Source organism: Euprymna scolopes, chromosome 14 (genome assembly GCF_053919585.1).
Source record: "Euprymna scolopes isolate OS-2025 chromosome 14, ASM5391958v1, whole genome shotgun sequence".
NCBI lineage: Eukaryota > Metazoa > Mollusca > Cephalopoda > Sepiida > Sepiolidae > Euprymna > Euprymna scolopes.
The window spans coordinates 17,888,072-17,904,783 of NC_136495.1; the positions used below are offsets into that span (position 1 = coordinate 17,888,072).

General features: G+C 36.3%; 1 protein-coding gene across 2 annotated transcripts in view; it reads right to left on the reverse strand.

Moving 5' to 3' along the window:
- Positions 1–16,712, reverse strand: part of LOC145292881 (A disintegrin and metalloproteinase with thrombospondin motifs 16-like) — a 91,924-nt gene that overhangs the window by 71,140 nt on the left and 4,072 nt on the right. For both annotated transcript variants that reach the window (XM_080139002.1, XM_080139003.1), the window contains exon 2: positions 2,316–2,518. In XM_080139002.1, coding sequence (XP_079995128.1) covers positions 2,316–2,518 — 203 coding nt within the window. The remainder of the gene's footprint in view (positions 1–2,315; positions 2,519–16,712) is intronic.

Consider the following 16,712-nt stretch of genomic DNA (forward strand, 5'->3'; position numbering starts at 1 on the left):
AAACCATATTGAGTGTCACTAAGAAGGTTATTTTTGTTGAGATGTTTGATTACTTCTGTATTTAATACAGATTCTAGCAACTTACTCATGACGCACAGGAGACTTATTGGCCTGTACTGAGAGGGGGATGAGCGATCACCTGAATTCTTAAATACAGGGCATACTGATGAGATTTTCCAGGGAGATGGGAAACTATTCTCCTTAAGACAACGTTTAAACAGTTTTGTAAGTATGGGCGCTAGTTCAGGTTGAAGTTTTTTGAGTACTATAATTGGAATACCATCAGGGCCAGTTGCTTTACTGGAATCAAGGTTTTTGATTAGCTTGGCAACATCACGTACAGATATACGTATATCACATAGCGTGTTTTCTGATACAAGAGGAAATATTGGGGGTTGGCGGTCTTGGTCGCAAAGGGTAGAATTAGCTGCAAAGTTCTTGACAAAGAGTTTGGCTTTGTCTGATGCTGACGAGATTACCTCAGATCCATTGATGATAGTTGGGATGGAGCACACTCTTCTGTTCAGGATTCTGTTTGCTATTTGCCAAAACTGGTGGGAACCAAGCCGCTGCTCAGCTACTTTGGACTTAACAGATTGAGCATACAACTCTCTTGCGTTCCTTATTACTTTCTTACAATGGTTGCTGGCAGTCCTGAAAACGGCTTTAGTTTCCATACATCTATTACGTTTGAAGCAGTGGAAAAAGTGATTTCTGTGCGCAATGGCAGCAGCACATTCTGGAGAGAACCATGGCTGGCTGTTAGGTTTTTGCTGAAATTTTTTAGAGGGTATGAAATGGTCAATACCTACAATTAACCATTCAGTTAGGTCTAATACTATAGAGGACACATCCTTTTTAAACATGGAATGCAGAGGTAGATCAGATATAAATGTACGGAAGCTATCCCAGTCAGCCTTAGTGTATCGATATACTGTACGATGAAGAGGTACGTCTGGGGACTTATTACATTTCATTTTTATCTTAAATGATACAACAGAGTGGTCGGAAGATCCAAGAGGCGACAGAACAGAAAAAATCATATATATCATATAAATCATATATAGCGATGGGAAACCTCTCTTATGGCAAAACGTAACGTCAAAATACGACTTGAATTTGCAAATGATTTCCTTTTGAATAACGTTATTTGGTCTGATGAGACTAAAATTGAGTTATGTAATCATAGTTATAGACGTTGCTCTATTGCTATTGCTTCCATGAACTCCTTTCTGTCAAATATTTACTATTTGTTTTCAAACTATCTTATTCTTAAACTAGCAGGTCAGCCGGCATTGTCCGGTCGTAAAATACGCTTAAATATGAAATTTTGATTAATTAAGATTTCGTATTTATTATTATACTAGCTAAGATACCCGGCGTTGCCCGGGTGTGGAGAGGCTTTATGGTAAGGATATTGAGCAACCGAGCCCTTAAAAAATGTTTCAATCGAGCGAGTATGGAAAGAAACAAAACGAAGCAAAACAAAACAAAAAATAAATAAAAATAACCACTCCCTTAAAAAATGAAAATAGCAGCGAGTACCCGTGCGAGCAAAAAAAAAAAAAAAATAGCCACAGTAGCCAGGCTCGAACTTGTAACGCTAAGAGGAAAAGGAGGTGAAAAAAGCTAACGGTTTCGCGCCGCGCCCACCGCGACTTACGACGTCGCGGGCGTTCAAAATAAGCTTAGTCATTGCAAGGCGAATGATACTAGGACTATGACAAGAGAATATTCTTTTCATTATTTTGACTCTCGAGTATATATCAGTTTATATCTTATATGTTTTCAGATAGAGTGATGTGGTTCTCGATCGATTAACTGTGTCTGTGTCGGATATATACTCGAGAGTCAAAACAATGATAAGAATATTCTCTTATCATAGACCTAATGATGACTTTGCAAAAATGTCGACGTAAAAGCTGACTCTTCCTTACAAATAACGGCTCTGCTGACTAGCACAAAATTAACGTTTTGGACCAATCTGTGAATATTTGTCGTCCGAGAGACTGATCTTTCTAACGATACCGATTTTGTCAGTGTCCGTCGCGTGTGTCGAAAGTTTTTGGCAGACATACAAACACACATATACATTTTGCCTTCTCTCTATATAAGAAATCGTGAGGGAATCAAATATTTATTTCGTTTTGGAATTTCGTTTGGGATCGAAAAATAGGCTAAAAAATCTTTCAGATTCCCTCAAAAGTTCCGATATTTCCGATTCCGATTCCGATTCCGATTAATCTTCTCAACGCTAGAAGTAACAAAGAAAAAATCGCAATAAAAAGAAGGAAAAAAATGACAAAATGCCTTACTGTAATTGGTGGCATATCAAGGGTTACAACTTTTTTCGATTGTTTCGTTCGCATATATACGGGAACATTGTAGTTGAGTTCTGTTTTAGTAAAATTGAAGTTCAAAATGCTTCCCGGGCTTTTGAGAACGACTGGAAGGACATTCGGAAAATCTTCCTCGTGGTCGAAATTGAACTCCACTCGGTGTCTTGTTAAGTGGCGATCTGTTTGAAAAAAAAAATGGTTACAGATTTGTAAAAATAAAGGTATTAACAGTTGAATTTTACAAAGAAGAAAATAAAAATTGTAATTTAAAACGTTAGTCACTCAAAGAAGAACGTGCTGTCATAGCAGTGGCATTGTCAACAAGGTCAAAACTGAGATAGCGAAGGGTTGGTCTTTATTTCAGTGCGAAAACTCAAAACATGCTTTTGAAGCACACCACCAACCTGCAAACGTCTTCAATAAAAAAAAAATCGCTGAAGTTGACTGTTGACAACTTCACCTACTTAGGAAGCTTTACAAACAACCAAAAAGGAAGTGTGGACTACGAATTGGAGTGCAGGATAAGAAAAGTCTCACCAGTATTTAATCAGGGTTTGTGAGGTAACGATGGTCTAGTGGCTATCGGACTGCGGACTAACGACCTGATTGTTTCAAGTTCGAATCCAGTTCGTTTCACAAAAAAACTTTCACTTAGGTTGTTGGCAACCTTCTCGTGCCTCCCCTCCTGTAAGTACCAGATGTCTTTCTTGAAAGAATTCTAGCTAGAAAAATTTCGGGGTAACCAATGCCAACAATAAAATCTTTGGTTTCATACGATATAATGATGGCCAGCTTGGTAAGATCTCGAAATAATAACAACAATTCACCCTCAAGTCATTATTACTATATATTGGGTCCAATATAATATAATAATAAATACGAAATCTGCATTCATCAAAATATCATATTTAAGTGTATTTCAAGACCGGGCAACGCCGGGCGGCCTGCTAGTAATGTTATATTTGTAGTATTATCGGTCAGAAAAAAAAAAGACATCTTCAAAGGAATTAACGTAAAGTATATTTATAAGAGCTTATCTTCGCATGAACTGTAAAGGCAAACTTCTATAATACTTTTGCAACAAAAGGAGCGTCAAACGAAAGGAAAACAAATCCCTTCTATAAATAACAACGATGTATTCAGTTGAGTAATTATGCCGTTGGGTGTAGGTTGCCGAAAGTTAAGACAGCGTTATGTTTATTGAAGCCTATTCATGCACAAGCATTGCCTTTTATGGATAGAGTTTGAATGCCTACTCGACATCATCATCTAGTGTAACGTTTTTCAAACTGTGGGTCCCGACCCTTCAGTGGGTTGCTTTAAAAATTTTATGAGTGGTAACAAACAAAAGAAAAAAAGAAAAAAAAGGGAATAAAAAATATGCAATATTATTATTATTATTATTATTATTATTATTATTATTATTATTATTATTATTATTATTATTATTATTATTATTATTATTTATTTATTTATTTATTTATTAAAAAATTTTTTTTTAATATTTGTAATTTTTCATATTTGTATTTTTTAATATTTGTAATATTTTAATATTTTTAATATTTGTGTCGGAATTTTGTTCTTATTTATTTTTAAAAAATTAATATTTTATTCATACGAATTAATAAAACAACGTGCAGATCATTAAGAAATACGCATATGAATGCTGAATAAATGAACCCAGTTAACAGAGTTTGTCTTATTACACCTAAGTATTATGGATCACGATGTAAACTGTAGTTCTTGCTGTGGGTCGCAGCAAAAAAAAAAAAAAAAAAAAAAAAAGAAACGCTGCTCTAGTGTCTTCACTATCCATTTACACTGGTTTACAAGTATTTCAACACACCAACGTGAGGATACTTTGATCTACAAATAAAATCAGCTAAGTTCCAATCCATGGTCCCTCCTGCTGTAAAACATTTACAACAAGAACTCGTCCAACTATAACCAATGCCAATAATTACCCCTTCTCTCTCTGTGTACATAAAACTGAATGAGGTTTCCATGAGCAGTTTCTTTTTTAGAACTATCCGTCTATGGAATGAAATATCATAAGTCTGCTTCCTGACTAACTACAACATTGCCGTTTTCAAGCCGTTGTTGAGCCCCCCTCTCTTAAATAGTGAATTCTGACCAATTTACAGCCACCATTACTGATTTTATTCATAGTTCAAAGGTCACATGTCAAAATTAACCCTTATCCTCGAGTGGCTTTTTGGTTTTGATGAGCGGTGACTTTTTTTGGTAAAAAAAATATGACTAAATATTCAAAATATGATTATATTCGAATCCCAAATAATATTCTCTCATCATGGCTGCAGACTAACTCACTCAAGGAATGATGCATCTATTGGTGTTAGCAAAAAGTAGCAGCATTAAACTGGATACTCCACCAGACCAGACAAATTCTTGTACTGGAATCCAGCCAAGTTAGGACATCAATAAATATAAATTATAACATAGTTGTATGGTCAGTTGTAGAGAAGGGAAGTAATATACAAACAGTGCTCAATCAACTCAAGCATCTTATAAATAAATCACGTGTTAGTCATACCAAGGGGATCCATTGATTTCTGAGAATGTACTGAAACAAGGAGTAGTAGCATAGTTCCCCTGAAAGCAGACAGATAACAAATCTCCATTTTTAATAAATAATCAAGTTATATTGTTACTATTTTTGTTAGTATATTACTACCGCTCCCTCCAAAAAAGGAGGTCCTTAGTAGGCTGTAACCATGATTACAGAACAGATACTACGCTATACCCCCACCCTTGAGAATAAAAGATAATGCAATACAATACTAGATAATGCAATACAATACTAGATACCGTTCTCGAGTATTTTCGGGCTCACTGAAGGTGAAGTATTCTCATGTCAGGAGAAACTGACATGAGAATACTTCACCTTACAGGTAAACCCTCACCACATGTTTATAATAATATGGTATTTGAAGTTCAATTAAGATCTCATCGCTATGGCAACACACTGTTTCATACGAGGAATGGTGCACCTGTTAAAAGTGATGTTGTCTCAAGTAATAGCATTAAGCTGAATACTCCACCAGACCAGAAGAATTCTTGTCCTGAAATCCGGCAGACCAAGAAAAGACCACAAGAAAGATCGACTATAGCATAGTTTTATAATCAATTAAAGAGAAAAATATTCTCTGTTGCTTTACGAACTAAAGATCTGAGAGGTCGTGAGAATCTTAAACCGACACACAAATATAAAGAAGCCAAGTGTTAGCCCTATGAAGGTTCTTTTTGATTTCTGAGAAATTACTGAAAGCAAAAGCAATACTATAGTTTCCCTGCAAGCAGACAGAAACCAAATCTCCATTATGGATAATCAGTTACTATTAATATATCAGTTAATATTAGCGATTTAACCACAAATCAAATGAATCGGAATATTTACATTATCTGATAGCAAAAGGACCCACGTATTGTAGGCAGGAGTACCACGATGTCTGAGAACTTACTACTACTACTACTACTAATAATAATAATAATAAAGAAAGTATAAACGATAGAAGCCCGAGTATTCAACTAGTATATAAATATGCACTCCAAATGATGTTGTAACTTTAAAAAAGTAAAGAAATTCTCTGCTTATATATATATATATATATATATATATATATATATATATATATATATATATATATATATACACACACACAGATTTGCGCCATTCAAGTCAGGTTACGCATGGACAATTTCACGAAGTTATCTTAGGCGTCTTTCAAACAATTTCGACATCCTTCATCAAGTATGCATTGTTATTGAATCAGGGGCACACCCATAATTAAATCGATACGACGCCACAAAAATTATCGATACGTCTCGGAAAATAATCAAAGTGCAATTTGGCATGTACAGTGCGGTACAATTGGCTTTTATTCCTAATTCCTATTATATAATAGCTTACATCAAATGTCGGCAACCGTGGTCTCGTGACACGAAATCAGCCTGCAAAGTGATTTTAACCATTCGTCACCAAGAACGATTTTCTTCATTTACAAAACAGTTTAATTTCATATATATATATATATATATATATATATATATATATATATATATATATATATATATATATATATATATATATATATATATATAAACAGACTCCTTCATTCTAGGACAGACTAAGGATATCCACGAAAGGTTGCCTGCGCGTGAAATTTTTGTGGCAGAAGGTGCGCAATCTCTAACCCACCTCTCCTGAGACCACATTGTTAAATACCAGTAGCAAGTGAAATACAGGACAACTGGAAACAAATATCGAGTAAACGGAGTGCACATAGAGCGTCTAGAATCCCCAAATGGTCACCCATGTGATACTAATCATACTCAATGTTGCTTAACTTCGGTGATCTGACGAGAACCGGTGTGTCAACGCGATTATGCCGTATATATATATATATATATATATATATATATATATATATATATATATATACTTTTTTTTTACATAAGCAGTAATATGTTGCTACACAGTAAAGAGCATGTTTCGGCCAGCTAGTTTTTAGTAACTAGTGACCTCTTCAGACTATATGGCTTTTACGAAAGCAAAATTTGCAATCTTTTGTTTCGTATAAGCTGTGTCGCCTGAAGAGGTCTCTAGTTTCTAAAAACTAGCTGGCCGAAACTTTCTCGAATTCACAATAGTCCTAATATTATTTCAGAGATCATCAGTTGGTTACCGTGAAAATACCATTATATATATATATATATATATATATATATATATATATATATATATATATATATATATATATAAATATATATATATAAATATATATATATATATAAATATATATATATAAATATATATAAATATATATATATATATAAATATATATATAAATATATATATATATATATATATATATATATATATATATATATATATACACATTGTTGTGGTGTTAGTGGTTGAATAAATGACGAGGAAGACACAGTAACAATTAAATATGTTTTAACAAAAATACATAAAAGGGAAAATTGAATAATATATTTGCTCATGGCAGGACTACTTGTGAACGACCATCCGTCCAGCTCAGCTCTCTGGTAAACCGCTTCTCGTACCCGGAAGTGACGTCATGTACACGGAAGTGACGTCATGGAATAATTCATTATTCCCGGTAATAGGTGTACGTCCCCAACACTCTTTCCAAGTTTTTTGTTCGTAAAAGCTGTAAATACTTTTTCCGTTTAGGATCGATCATAAGTGGATCGATGACCTTTCTTTTGCGAACCGACCGTTTTAGTTCAGGTGTTGTTTGGGGAGCTTCGAGATTAAATGTATCGAAAATAGTGTCGATCTGTTCTTCCTCAAACAGTAATATATCACTGGTATCATCGGCACGATATTTTCTTAATTGGTTTTGGTGACGTTTATGGGTATGTTTCGGTCCATGCACGATAGATACCATATCACCGATTCTCTTAATGATCGTAGACACATCTTAGAATGAGGTGTTATTTTTGTAACTTTTGAAGAAAATCATCCCTCCTGGCATGAAACATTTACTGGATACGCAAGTGGTCACTGGTGGTCTTGACTGTTTTGATAAGAGTTTGTCAAAAACGGATCTCTCCTTCTATACAAACATAATTTCCGCTAGTGAGGCCGCTGTTGGGGGTGTCAGGATTAGGTGTAATCCTATACACGTGTAGAAATTGTTGTTCTCTGTTGGAGCCCCTTAAGTCTTTTTCAGTGCTCTTTTGAGAGTTTCCTCAAAGCGTCTCGCTTGCCCATTCAATCTTTAGTGATATTGTGGAGTGGTTATGTGTTTAATTTGGAACGTGTCGCAAAAACTTTTGAATTCTGTAGACGTAAACTGAGTTCCATTGTCGCTCACGATGCAATCTACTACATCAAAACGAGCAAACAGTTCATGTAGCAAATTTATTGTTGTCCCAGTTATCGGTCTTTTGCACCTTAATATCTCAGGCCATTTGGTGTAGCTATCGACTATGATTAAGTAATAGTGGTCGTCGAGCGGACTTGCAAAGTCTCCGGTAAGGGTTTGAATGTAGTGGGTGGGGTTTTGCAGCGAGGGTGCAACCTGTGCAAGAGTCTATCATCTCCATTTGCCTTTGTCCATGTTAGACCAGTAGACGTAACTTCTCATTAAGCTCTTTATTCCCTTTTTTCCAGGGTGTTCTTAATGAAATTCTTAATGAAATTCTTAATGAAATTCTTAATGAAATTCTTAATGAATTCGTTTCTGAAGACCTTTTGGAATCACCACTCTTTCACCATATAGTAAAACCTCGTCGCAAAGCGAGTATACTTCAGGAACATTGCCGTCTTTCATGGCGATCTTGTTTTTGATGTCGAAGATAAAATCATCCTTATCTGATTCTTTTTTAATTTCAGGTAGTGATACCGGACGCTCTCTAATTGTGTTCCCTATCAGTGTCTTTATTTCACAGTCAGTACGAAAGGCAGCAATGGTGGATTTCTCAAAAGGTTTCCTTTTCATAGGTATCAATCTAGATAGGCTATCAGCATGGCTAATAAATACCCCAGTGTGAAATCATAGTTCAGTAAGATTGTACTTCATCTTAGCAGTATATTAGCAGTATATGTCGGTCAGCATTTTTTGGATCCGAAAATTGTAAGCAATGGATTATGATCTGTTTGCAACGTAATTTTTCTGCCATGTAAGTATCTATGGAATTTTGTTACGGCAAATATGATACTTAATGCTTCCTTTTCGATCTGAGAGTACTGTCACTCGGCTGGTAGTAGCGATCTGGATGCATGGGCGATCGGGTTTTTAGTACTGTCGTGCATTATATGAAGTATACAATACAACAATACAACACCATATGACCTTGCGTCATTCGCTACTATTATTTTCAGCTTTGGATAATAATGTGTAAGAAAAAGATCCGATGTTAAAGTATCCTTGATTTTCTTCAAACGCCGCTTGACATTCAGGCGTTCAATCCCAGGCCTTTTCTTTCTTCAGTAATTCTTTCAGTGGAGCGCGCAAGTCATGCATGTTCTTTATGAAGACTTGGTAGTAGTTAGCTAGCTCCCCCCCCCCCCAAAAAAAACTTTGGAGTGCTTGCACATTATTAATAGCAGGCATGTTCTTTATGGCTTCTGTCCTCTCAGGGTCGGGGTGTCTACCATTTTTATCAATTATGTGCCAGTGAATTTTTTTGGTCCCTCAATTTATCGGAGAGGGATCTCTGTTTTTAGTGGCATTCATGCATCTGTACATCCGTGCTTCCGTCTGTCCGTTAGTCTGGACGATTGCCAGATAACCATGATGGCTTCCCAGTCAGCCTTTTTATATTTCGTTGTTTTGAGCACTGGCTCTTCATTTTTGGGTCTAGAGTTTAGGGCGATTTCAACCATTATCACTGCATGATCAGCGTTCCCAAGTGGGCTGTCGGCATTCGTTATACAATCATCGGGAACTGTGGTCAAAAACAGATCTAGAAGTGATGCATGTTGTTCTTCCTGGTCAGGGGAACGGGTTGGAAACGTAACAATTTGTGATAGGGAATGAGTTATAGAGAAGCTATGAGTTGTGCTGCCTGCTGCATCTGTGTAAGTAGAGAATCCAATGCAGGTTTTGTGATGGACATTAAAGTCACCAAATACATGTACTTGTGCGCCTAATCAAGTCACTTGCAAACACCTGCCGGTGAACGCTTTTAACAATGACAGTTTCGTTTTTTTTTGCGTCCCCAGCATATATATTACTCACATTCACTCTAAACAATACATATCGCCACTTAGCCGTAAGGGGCTATTATTTAGGACCATGTTTATGAGAGATGAGCAAGATGTTGGTTTACATTACATTTAAACTTCTGCATGTCAATACACCCAGGGAAACAAGTACCGAGAAGAGAATTACAAAGTCCAGCTGCCTAAGGGAAGAAACTATTAGAGTAGGTTTCGACATTTAGGGATCTCTACAGTGAAGGGATGTAATTTTGTTGCTAAGCGAGATTGTCAAGGGTATGTATGTCGAGAAGTCGCAAGTGCAATGCGTTAATCAAAGTACAATCCATTAAACATTGCGGTGATGGGACAGAGCTTGGTGCTTCGTTGACAGTGCAGGACCAATTAGATCGGTGACTCTTGTTTAGACCCTATCAAAGAGGGACAGACTAGGGGTAAATGCCCCAGCCCAGATATGGCAACAATACTTAATGCACGGGCGAATGTTGGTTTTGTATAGATACAGGGTACTTTCAGGCGTGAGTAACTTTCTAGCATGATAGAGGGAAGCCATCGTTGCAGCAGTCTTCACAATGTCCTGAATGTATTTGTTCCAGTTCATGTTGTCTATGAATGTTAGACCAAAGCGTTTGAAGGAAGAGCTCTCAGGTAGAGTTATTAGTCATAGGTATCGGTGGTTGGAAAGGTTTCTTGCAATCGTTAAAGGAGAGCAGCTTAGAAAATGAATAAAAACATTAAATGCTATTATCCGTTTTCGGTCCTATTCCACTATGGTCTGGAGACCGTTTTCTAAGGATTCTGCCATTGTCTTAGATTTGTGTACAGCCGTTTTTCTTTCGTGCCTGTTATAGAGCATGTATCATCGGAAAATATACCCGTCGCGGACACAATGTTATTAAGGAGGTCGTTAATGAATATAAGGAATAATAGTGGTCCAAAGATCAACTCTTGAGATACTCCCGCATTAATGTTATGCTGCTTTGATGTACGTCCATCAAGGACAACCTGGGTGGCCCTTTTGTCTAAGAAGAATTTAATTATATCTAATATTCGTCCAGTTATACCGTACGATTTAATTTTCATTAGAAACACTTCATGCCAGACTATAGTCTATAGTATATATATATATATATATATTATATATATATATATATATATATATATTACAGCACAATTTATTTATATAAAACTATATGTTACGTTTCAGAGACATACCATGGTTTCAGTACAGTGGACTTGCCTTTTAAAAGTCTTTTAAAAATCCAAACAAATCATCAGTGACACGCGAAATGAAAAACAAATCAAAACCATTGTACGGCATTGAAATATGTAACATATAGTTTTTGTATAAATAATTTGTCCTTTAGCTCCAACATTTGGGATCAAGCACTTTATTGATTTCTTTTCAACGCATCCCGACGCTTTATATATATATATATATATATATATATATATATATATATATATATATATATATATATATATATGCTATTTCAAACTTTAGTATGACGGACAGAGGAACAGACGCGCAACGCCTTTTATAGACTCATAAATGCTATTTCAAACTTAAGCTTGACAGAGCGCCCAAAATACAACACAGCAGAGCATCTACCGTGAATATAGCGTAAAGAAAATATCCTTCACATGTTTGACAATAACCTAAATCACACCCCTTCACTGCTAAGGTCCCCAGATTTCGGAAAGGGTTTCTATACTAAACAGCAATTTGCTTCGACCTGCTAGCTTTTGCTCTCTGTTCATTGTACCAACATGCAGAAACTTAAATGTAATGTGAACAACTATTTCGCTGCAGAACTCCCCATCTACGATGCTCCTATAAATATATCCCCAAATTCACAACAGCCCTTTTACGTATTAATGGAAATGCGTCTTGTTTAGTATGGATCAAAACTATTTGTTAAAAAATAAGAAAGGTGCTCTGAACGGCATCTTTCAGATTGGTAGTAATTTAATACTGGTTGATTAGATAGATTTAGCGGATTACGATTGGCATCATTTATTCAAACTTTGTTTCCGCTCAATAAAGCCAACAATTTAATCAGATAAGCTAAATCACGATAATCCTTGTATTTTAACCAAATCACCAAATACCGAGGCTAAAATAAAAAGAATAAAAAAGGCTGGATTTTTAGCCGCATCCAAGCATTTCCAGTAGAGGCTCTGTACGCAAAGCCATTTGAAAATGTTTTAGCTAATGACAACACACACACACACACACACACACACACACACACACACACACACACACACACACACACACACACACACACACGCGCACACACACGCACACACACGCACACACATGCTGGCATAAGCAGGAACGTCAAGCTCAGATTAGATGCTTCCAAAAGATCCTCAACATCTCATACTGGCACTTTGATGCTATCAGATCAGGCTGTTTGAAGATATCGGTTTCCTGGCCTAAAATGCACCAAATATCAATGGTATTGATTTTTTCTCTCTCTATGCAAAGCTCGATGATGTTCTACAAAGCACAATGCAAAAGCCCAAAATTTTCTCAATAAAACAACCAAACTAAACACAATGAATAAATATGTGAAAATATGAAACTTGTAGCATAATCTCTAAATATTTAGTTAGTGAATTTTTTTTTGTCCCCCAATTTATCAGAGAGGGATCTCTGTTTTTAGTGGCGTCTATGCATCTGTGCGTCCGTCTGTCCGTTAGTCTGGACGATTTCCAGATAACCATCCATTAGTTTTTCCTGAAATTTTGCCACAAATTGTATTTTATTAAATAGATGTGCACTGTAAAAAAACTTTTTTTTTTTTCGAAAATTCCCGTTGCGTTTCCAGGGCTCAAAAGGGGTCAAAAATGCCCCAAAATGGCAAAAAATGACACGTTTTGCCCCATAACTTTTGATCCATCCATTAGATTTTTCTGAGACTTGACCAAAATATGGAGCCCATTGTTCTATAAAATATAAATCCAGTATGGGTGATCGTGGCAAAATTCTGGTTCGCGTTCCCGGGGACTTTTAGTGCTAAAAACGCCTCTTTTTGTAACTCTTTTTTTCATATTTCTCAACAAAAACTTGATATGTCTGACTATATATATATGTTTTTCATGGTGGTCAACTCAAATATACATTTGTTAAGGCCTGAAACTGCACCGTTATCCATTTTCATTGGTATTTATTCCATTAGTTTTTCCTGAAATTTTGCCAGAAATTGTATTTTATTAAATATATGTGCACTGTAAAAACATTTTTTTTTGCGAAAAATCCCGTTGCATCCCCAGGGGCTCAAAAGAATCAAAAATGCCCCAAAATTGCCGAAAATGACACTTTTTGACCCAAAGTGTGTGATCCATCCATTAGATTTTCCTGAAACTTTGCCAAAATGTGGAGGCCATTGTTCTTAATATAAATTCAGTATGGGTGACCCTGGAAAAATTCTGGTTCGCATCCCTCCCTGGGACTTTTAGGGTTAAAAAAAATGCCTTTTTGTAGCTTAGTCTTCATATTACTCAAAAACTTGATATGATTGTCTATATAGTGGTTATTCAAATATACATGTCTTAAGGCGTGAAATTGCACCGTTTATCCATTTTCACTGGGATTAGGCGTCCCCAGAAGCTCAAAAGGGGTCACAAATGCTCCCAAAATGCAAAAAAATTACATTTTTCATCCCATAACTTTTGCCTCATCCATTAGATTTTTCTGAAACTTGGTGAAACTATGAAAGCAACGTTGGCCCTTCACACTTCTCACATTCATCATTTCTTCACTATTTTTTGTGGCGTCATCTCACATGCAGCACGGAAGGGGACATGCACACACAGCTTGTTTTTTTTTTTTTTCGAATAACCACAAAAAAAAAAAGACTAATAGATGCATATATTTTGCAAACGTAAAAATAAACATGGGGAGTGTTCTATTAATTTTAGTTTTACAGCTAACTTAAACTCCATAAATATTTATCATTTTGTCATTAGTATCAGCAATAGAAATTAAGTTTTAGATAAAAAACAAACAACAAAAATCACTAAAAGAATCATTTTTGGTATTGGAAGTGGGCTAAAAATTTTCCAATTCCCCCCAAAGTCTCCATTTTTTTTGTTTCCTGATTCCGATTAATCGTCCCAACACTACTATATATATATATATATATATATATATATATATATATATATATATATATATATATATATAGATATATATATATGAGACTAAAGCTGCTTTCAGGACTGCCAGCAACCACTGTAAAACAGTAATAAAAAATGCAAGAGAGCTATATGCCCAGTCTGTTAAATCCAAGGTAGCTGATCAGCGGCTTGGTTCCCACCAGTTTTGGCAAATAACAAATAGGATCCTGAACAGAAGTGTGCGTTCTATCCCAACCATTATCAATGGACCAGAGGTTATCTCGTCAGCGTCAGACAAGGCCAAACTATTTGCAAAGAACTTTGCAGCTAATTCTACCCTATGCGACGAAGGCCATCAACTCCCCATATTTCCTCCTATAACACAGAACAAGCTAGGTAACATACAAATATCCGTGCATGAGGTCGCCAAGCTAATAAAAAACCTAGATTCCAGTAAAGCAACTGGCCCTGATGACATCCCAATTATAGTGTTAAAAAAGCTTCAACCAGAACTTGCTCCCATACTTACGAAACTATTTAAGCGCTGCCTTAAGGAGAAGTGCTTTCCGACCCCCTGGAAGACCTCATCAGTTTGCCCTGTATTTAAGAATTCAGGTGATAAGTCATCTCCCTCTCAATACAGACCAATAAGTCTTCTCTGTGTTATGAGTAAGTTACTGGAATCAATATTAAATAGAGAAATAGTAAACCACCTCAGCAGGAATAACCTTAGTGACACACAATATGGTTTCCGCTCTGCAAGATCTACCGCAGATGTGCTGACGGTTATATCCCACAGGATTAGTGAATCTCTTGACAAAGGCTTCCTTTCTAGGACAATTGCTCTTGACATATCAAAGGCCTTTGACAAAGTATGGCATAAGGGTCTACTTCACAAGATTTCCAGCTACGGTATAACTGGAAATGTTTTCTCAATCATTAAATCATTTCTCTCCGATAGGCTCATAAGAGTAGTGGTAGATGGACAAAAATCGGAGGCCTGCAATATAAATACTGGAGTCCCTCAGGGGTCAATCCTGGGCCCAACTCTCTTCCTGATCTACATCAATGACCTCCCTAAACACATACTTAAATCATTCGTTGACATCTATGCTGATGACACGACCATCTACGGCAACACATCAAAGGCTGTAAATGACGAAGTTCTCTCGGATTCTCTCTCCTCTGATCTCGAGCGCGTGGTTCAGTGGGGGAAGATGTGGCTAGTTACCTTTAATGCATCTAAAACCAAACTCCTATCCTTACATCATCAATGCTCTGATCCCAAGCTGGCATCAATTGTGATGGATGGCTCTCGTCTGGGTGAGGCCCCGTGTTTTGACAAGCTTCTGGGTTTGACCTTTACTCCTGATCTGAAATGGAACACAAACATCAAGTCTGTTGCCAAGGTCGCAGGAAAGATGGTGGGATCCTTCTACCGCTCCAGAAGATATCTCACTACTGATGCAATTCTCTATCTATATAAAAGCCAAGTACGGCCAAGGATGGAATACTGCTGCCATATCTGGGCAGGAGCTGCCAAAAACAGCCTATCATGCCTTGACAGAGTACAAAATAGACTTCGTGGTTTAATGGGGGATGCCCTTTTCTCTACCCTGCAACCCCTCTCCCACAGAAGAGACGTTGCGAGCCTATCCTTGTTTTATCGTTATTTTCATGGCAGGTGCTCGTCTGAACTCCAATCCCTGGTCCCCCCTCGCCAATCTTTCACGAAAAACACCCGTCTGGCTGAATCCACTGTGAAAAATTTCCCCCACTCTATATCTGTGCCTAAATCAAAACGCGGATTTCATGAGCAAAGCTTCTTTCTTAGAACTGCACGCCTGTGGAACTCTGTTCCGTCTGCCTGCTTCCCTCCGGACTACAACTTGGATGTCTTCAAGTCTAATGTTAACAAATTCCTAATGAACCGCCCCCCTAATTAAACACTTCATAAAATCTCCTCACTAACGTGATGTACTTGCAATAACCCTTATCCCTGAGTGGCTTCCGGGCCTTGATAAGTGGTGATCACTATGTAAAAAAAAATATATATATATATATATATATATATATATATATATATTAGTGTTGGGACGAGTAGTGTTGGGACGATTAATCGGAATCAGGAAACGAAAAAATGGAGACTTTATATATATATATATATATATATATATATATATATATATATATATATACATATATATATATATATATATATACTACACAAGAATGAGGGAACGTTAACATCGTGGAGTTTGCGTCTGCACCGGAAATCTATTAACAGGAAATATAACATTTTACTTTTTTGAGGAGATAGACCTTTGTACCCCCCCCCCGCGCACACACACACACACACACGCACACACACATTATATATATATATATATATATATATATATATATATATATATATATATATATATATATAAACGACTGAGTCCATTTTAAATTTTCGATTTTCTCTGACTTTTTTAAAAAAATATTTAATCATCGAGCAATTTCTTTCTATTTTTTGGGATTAAACT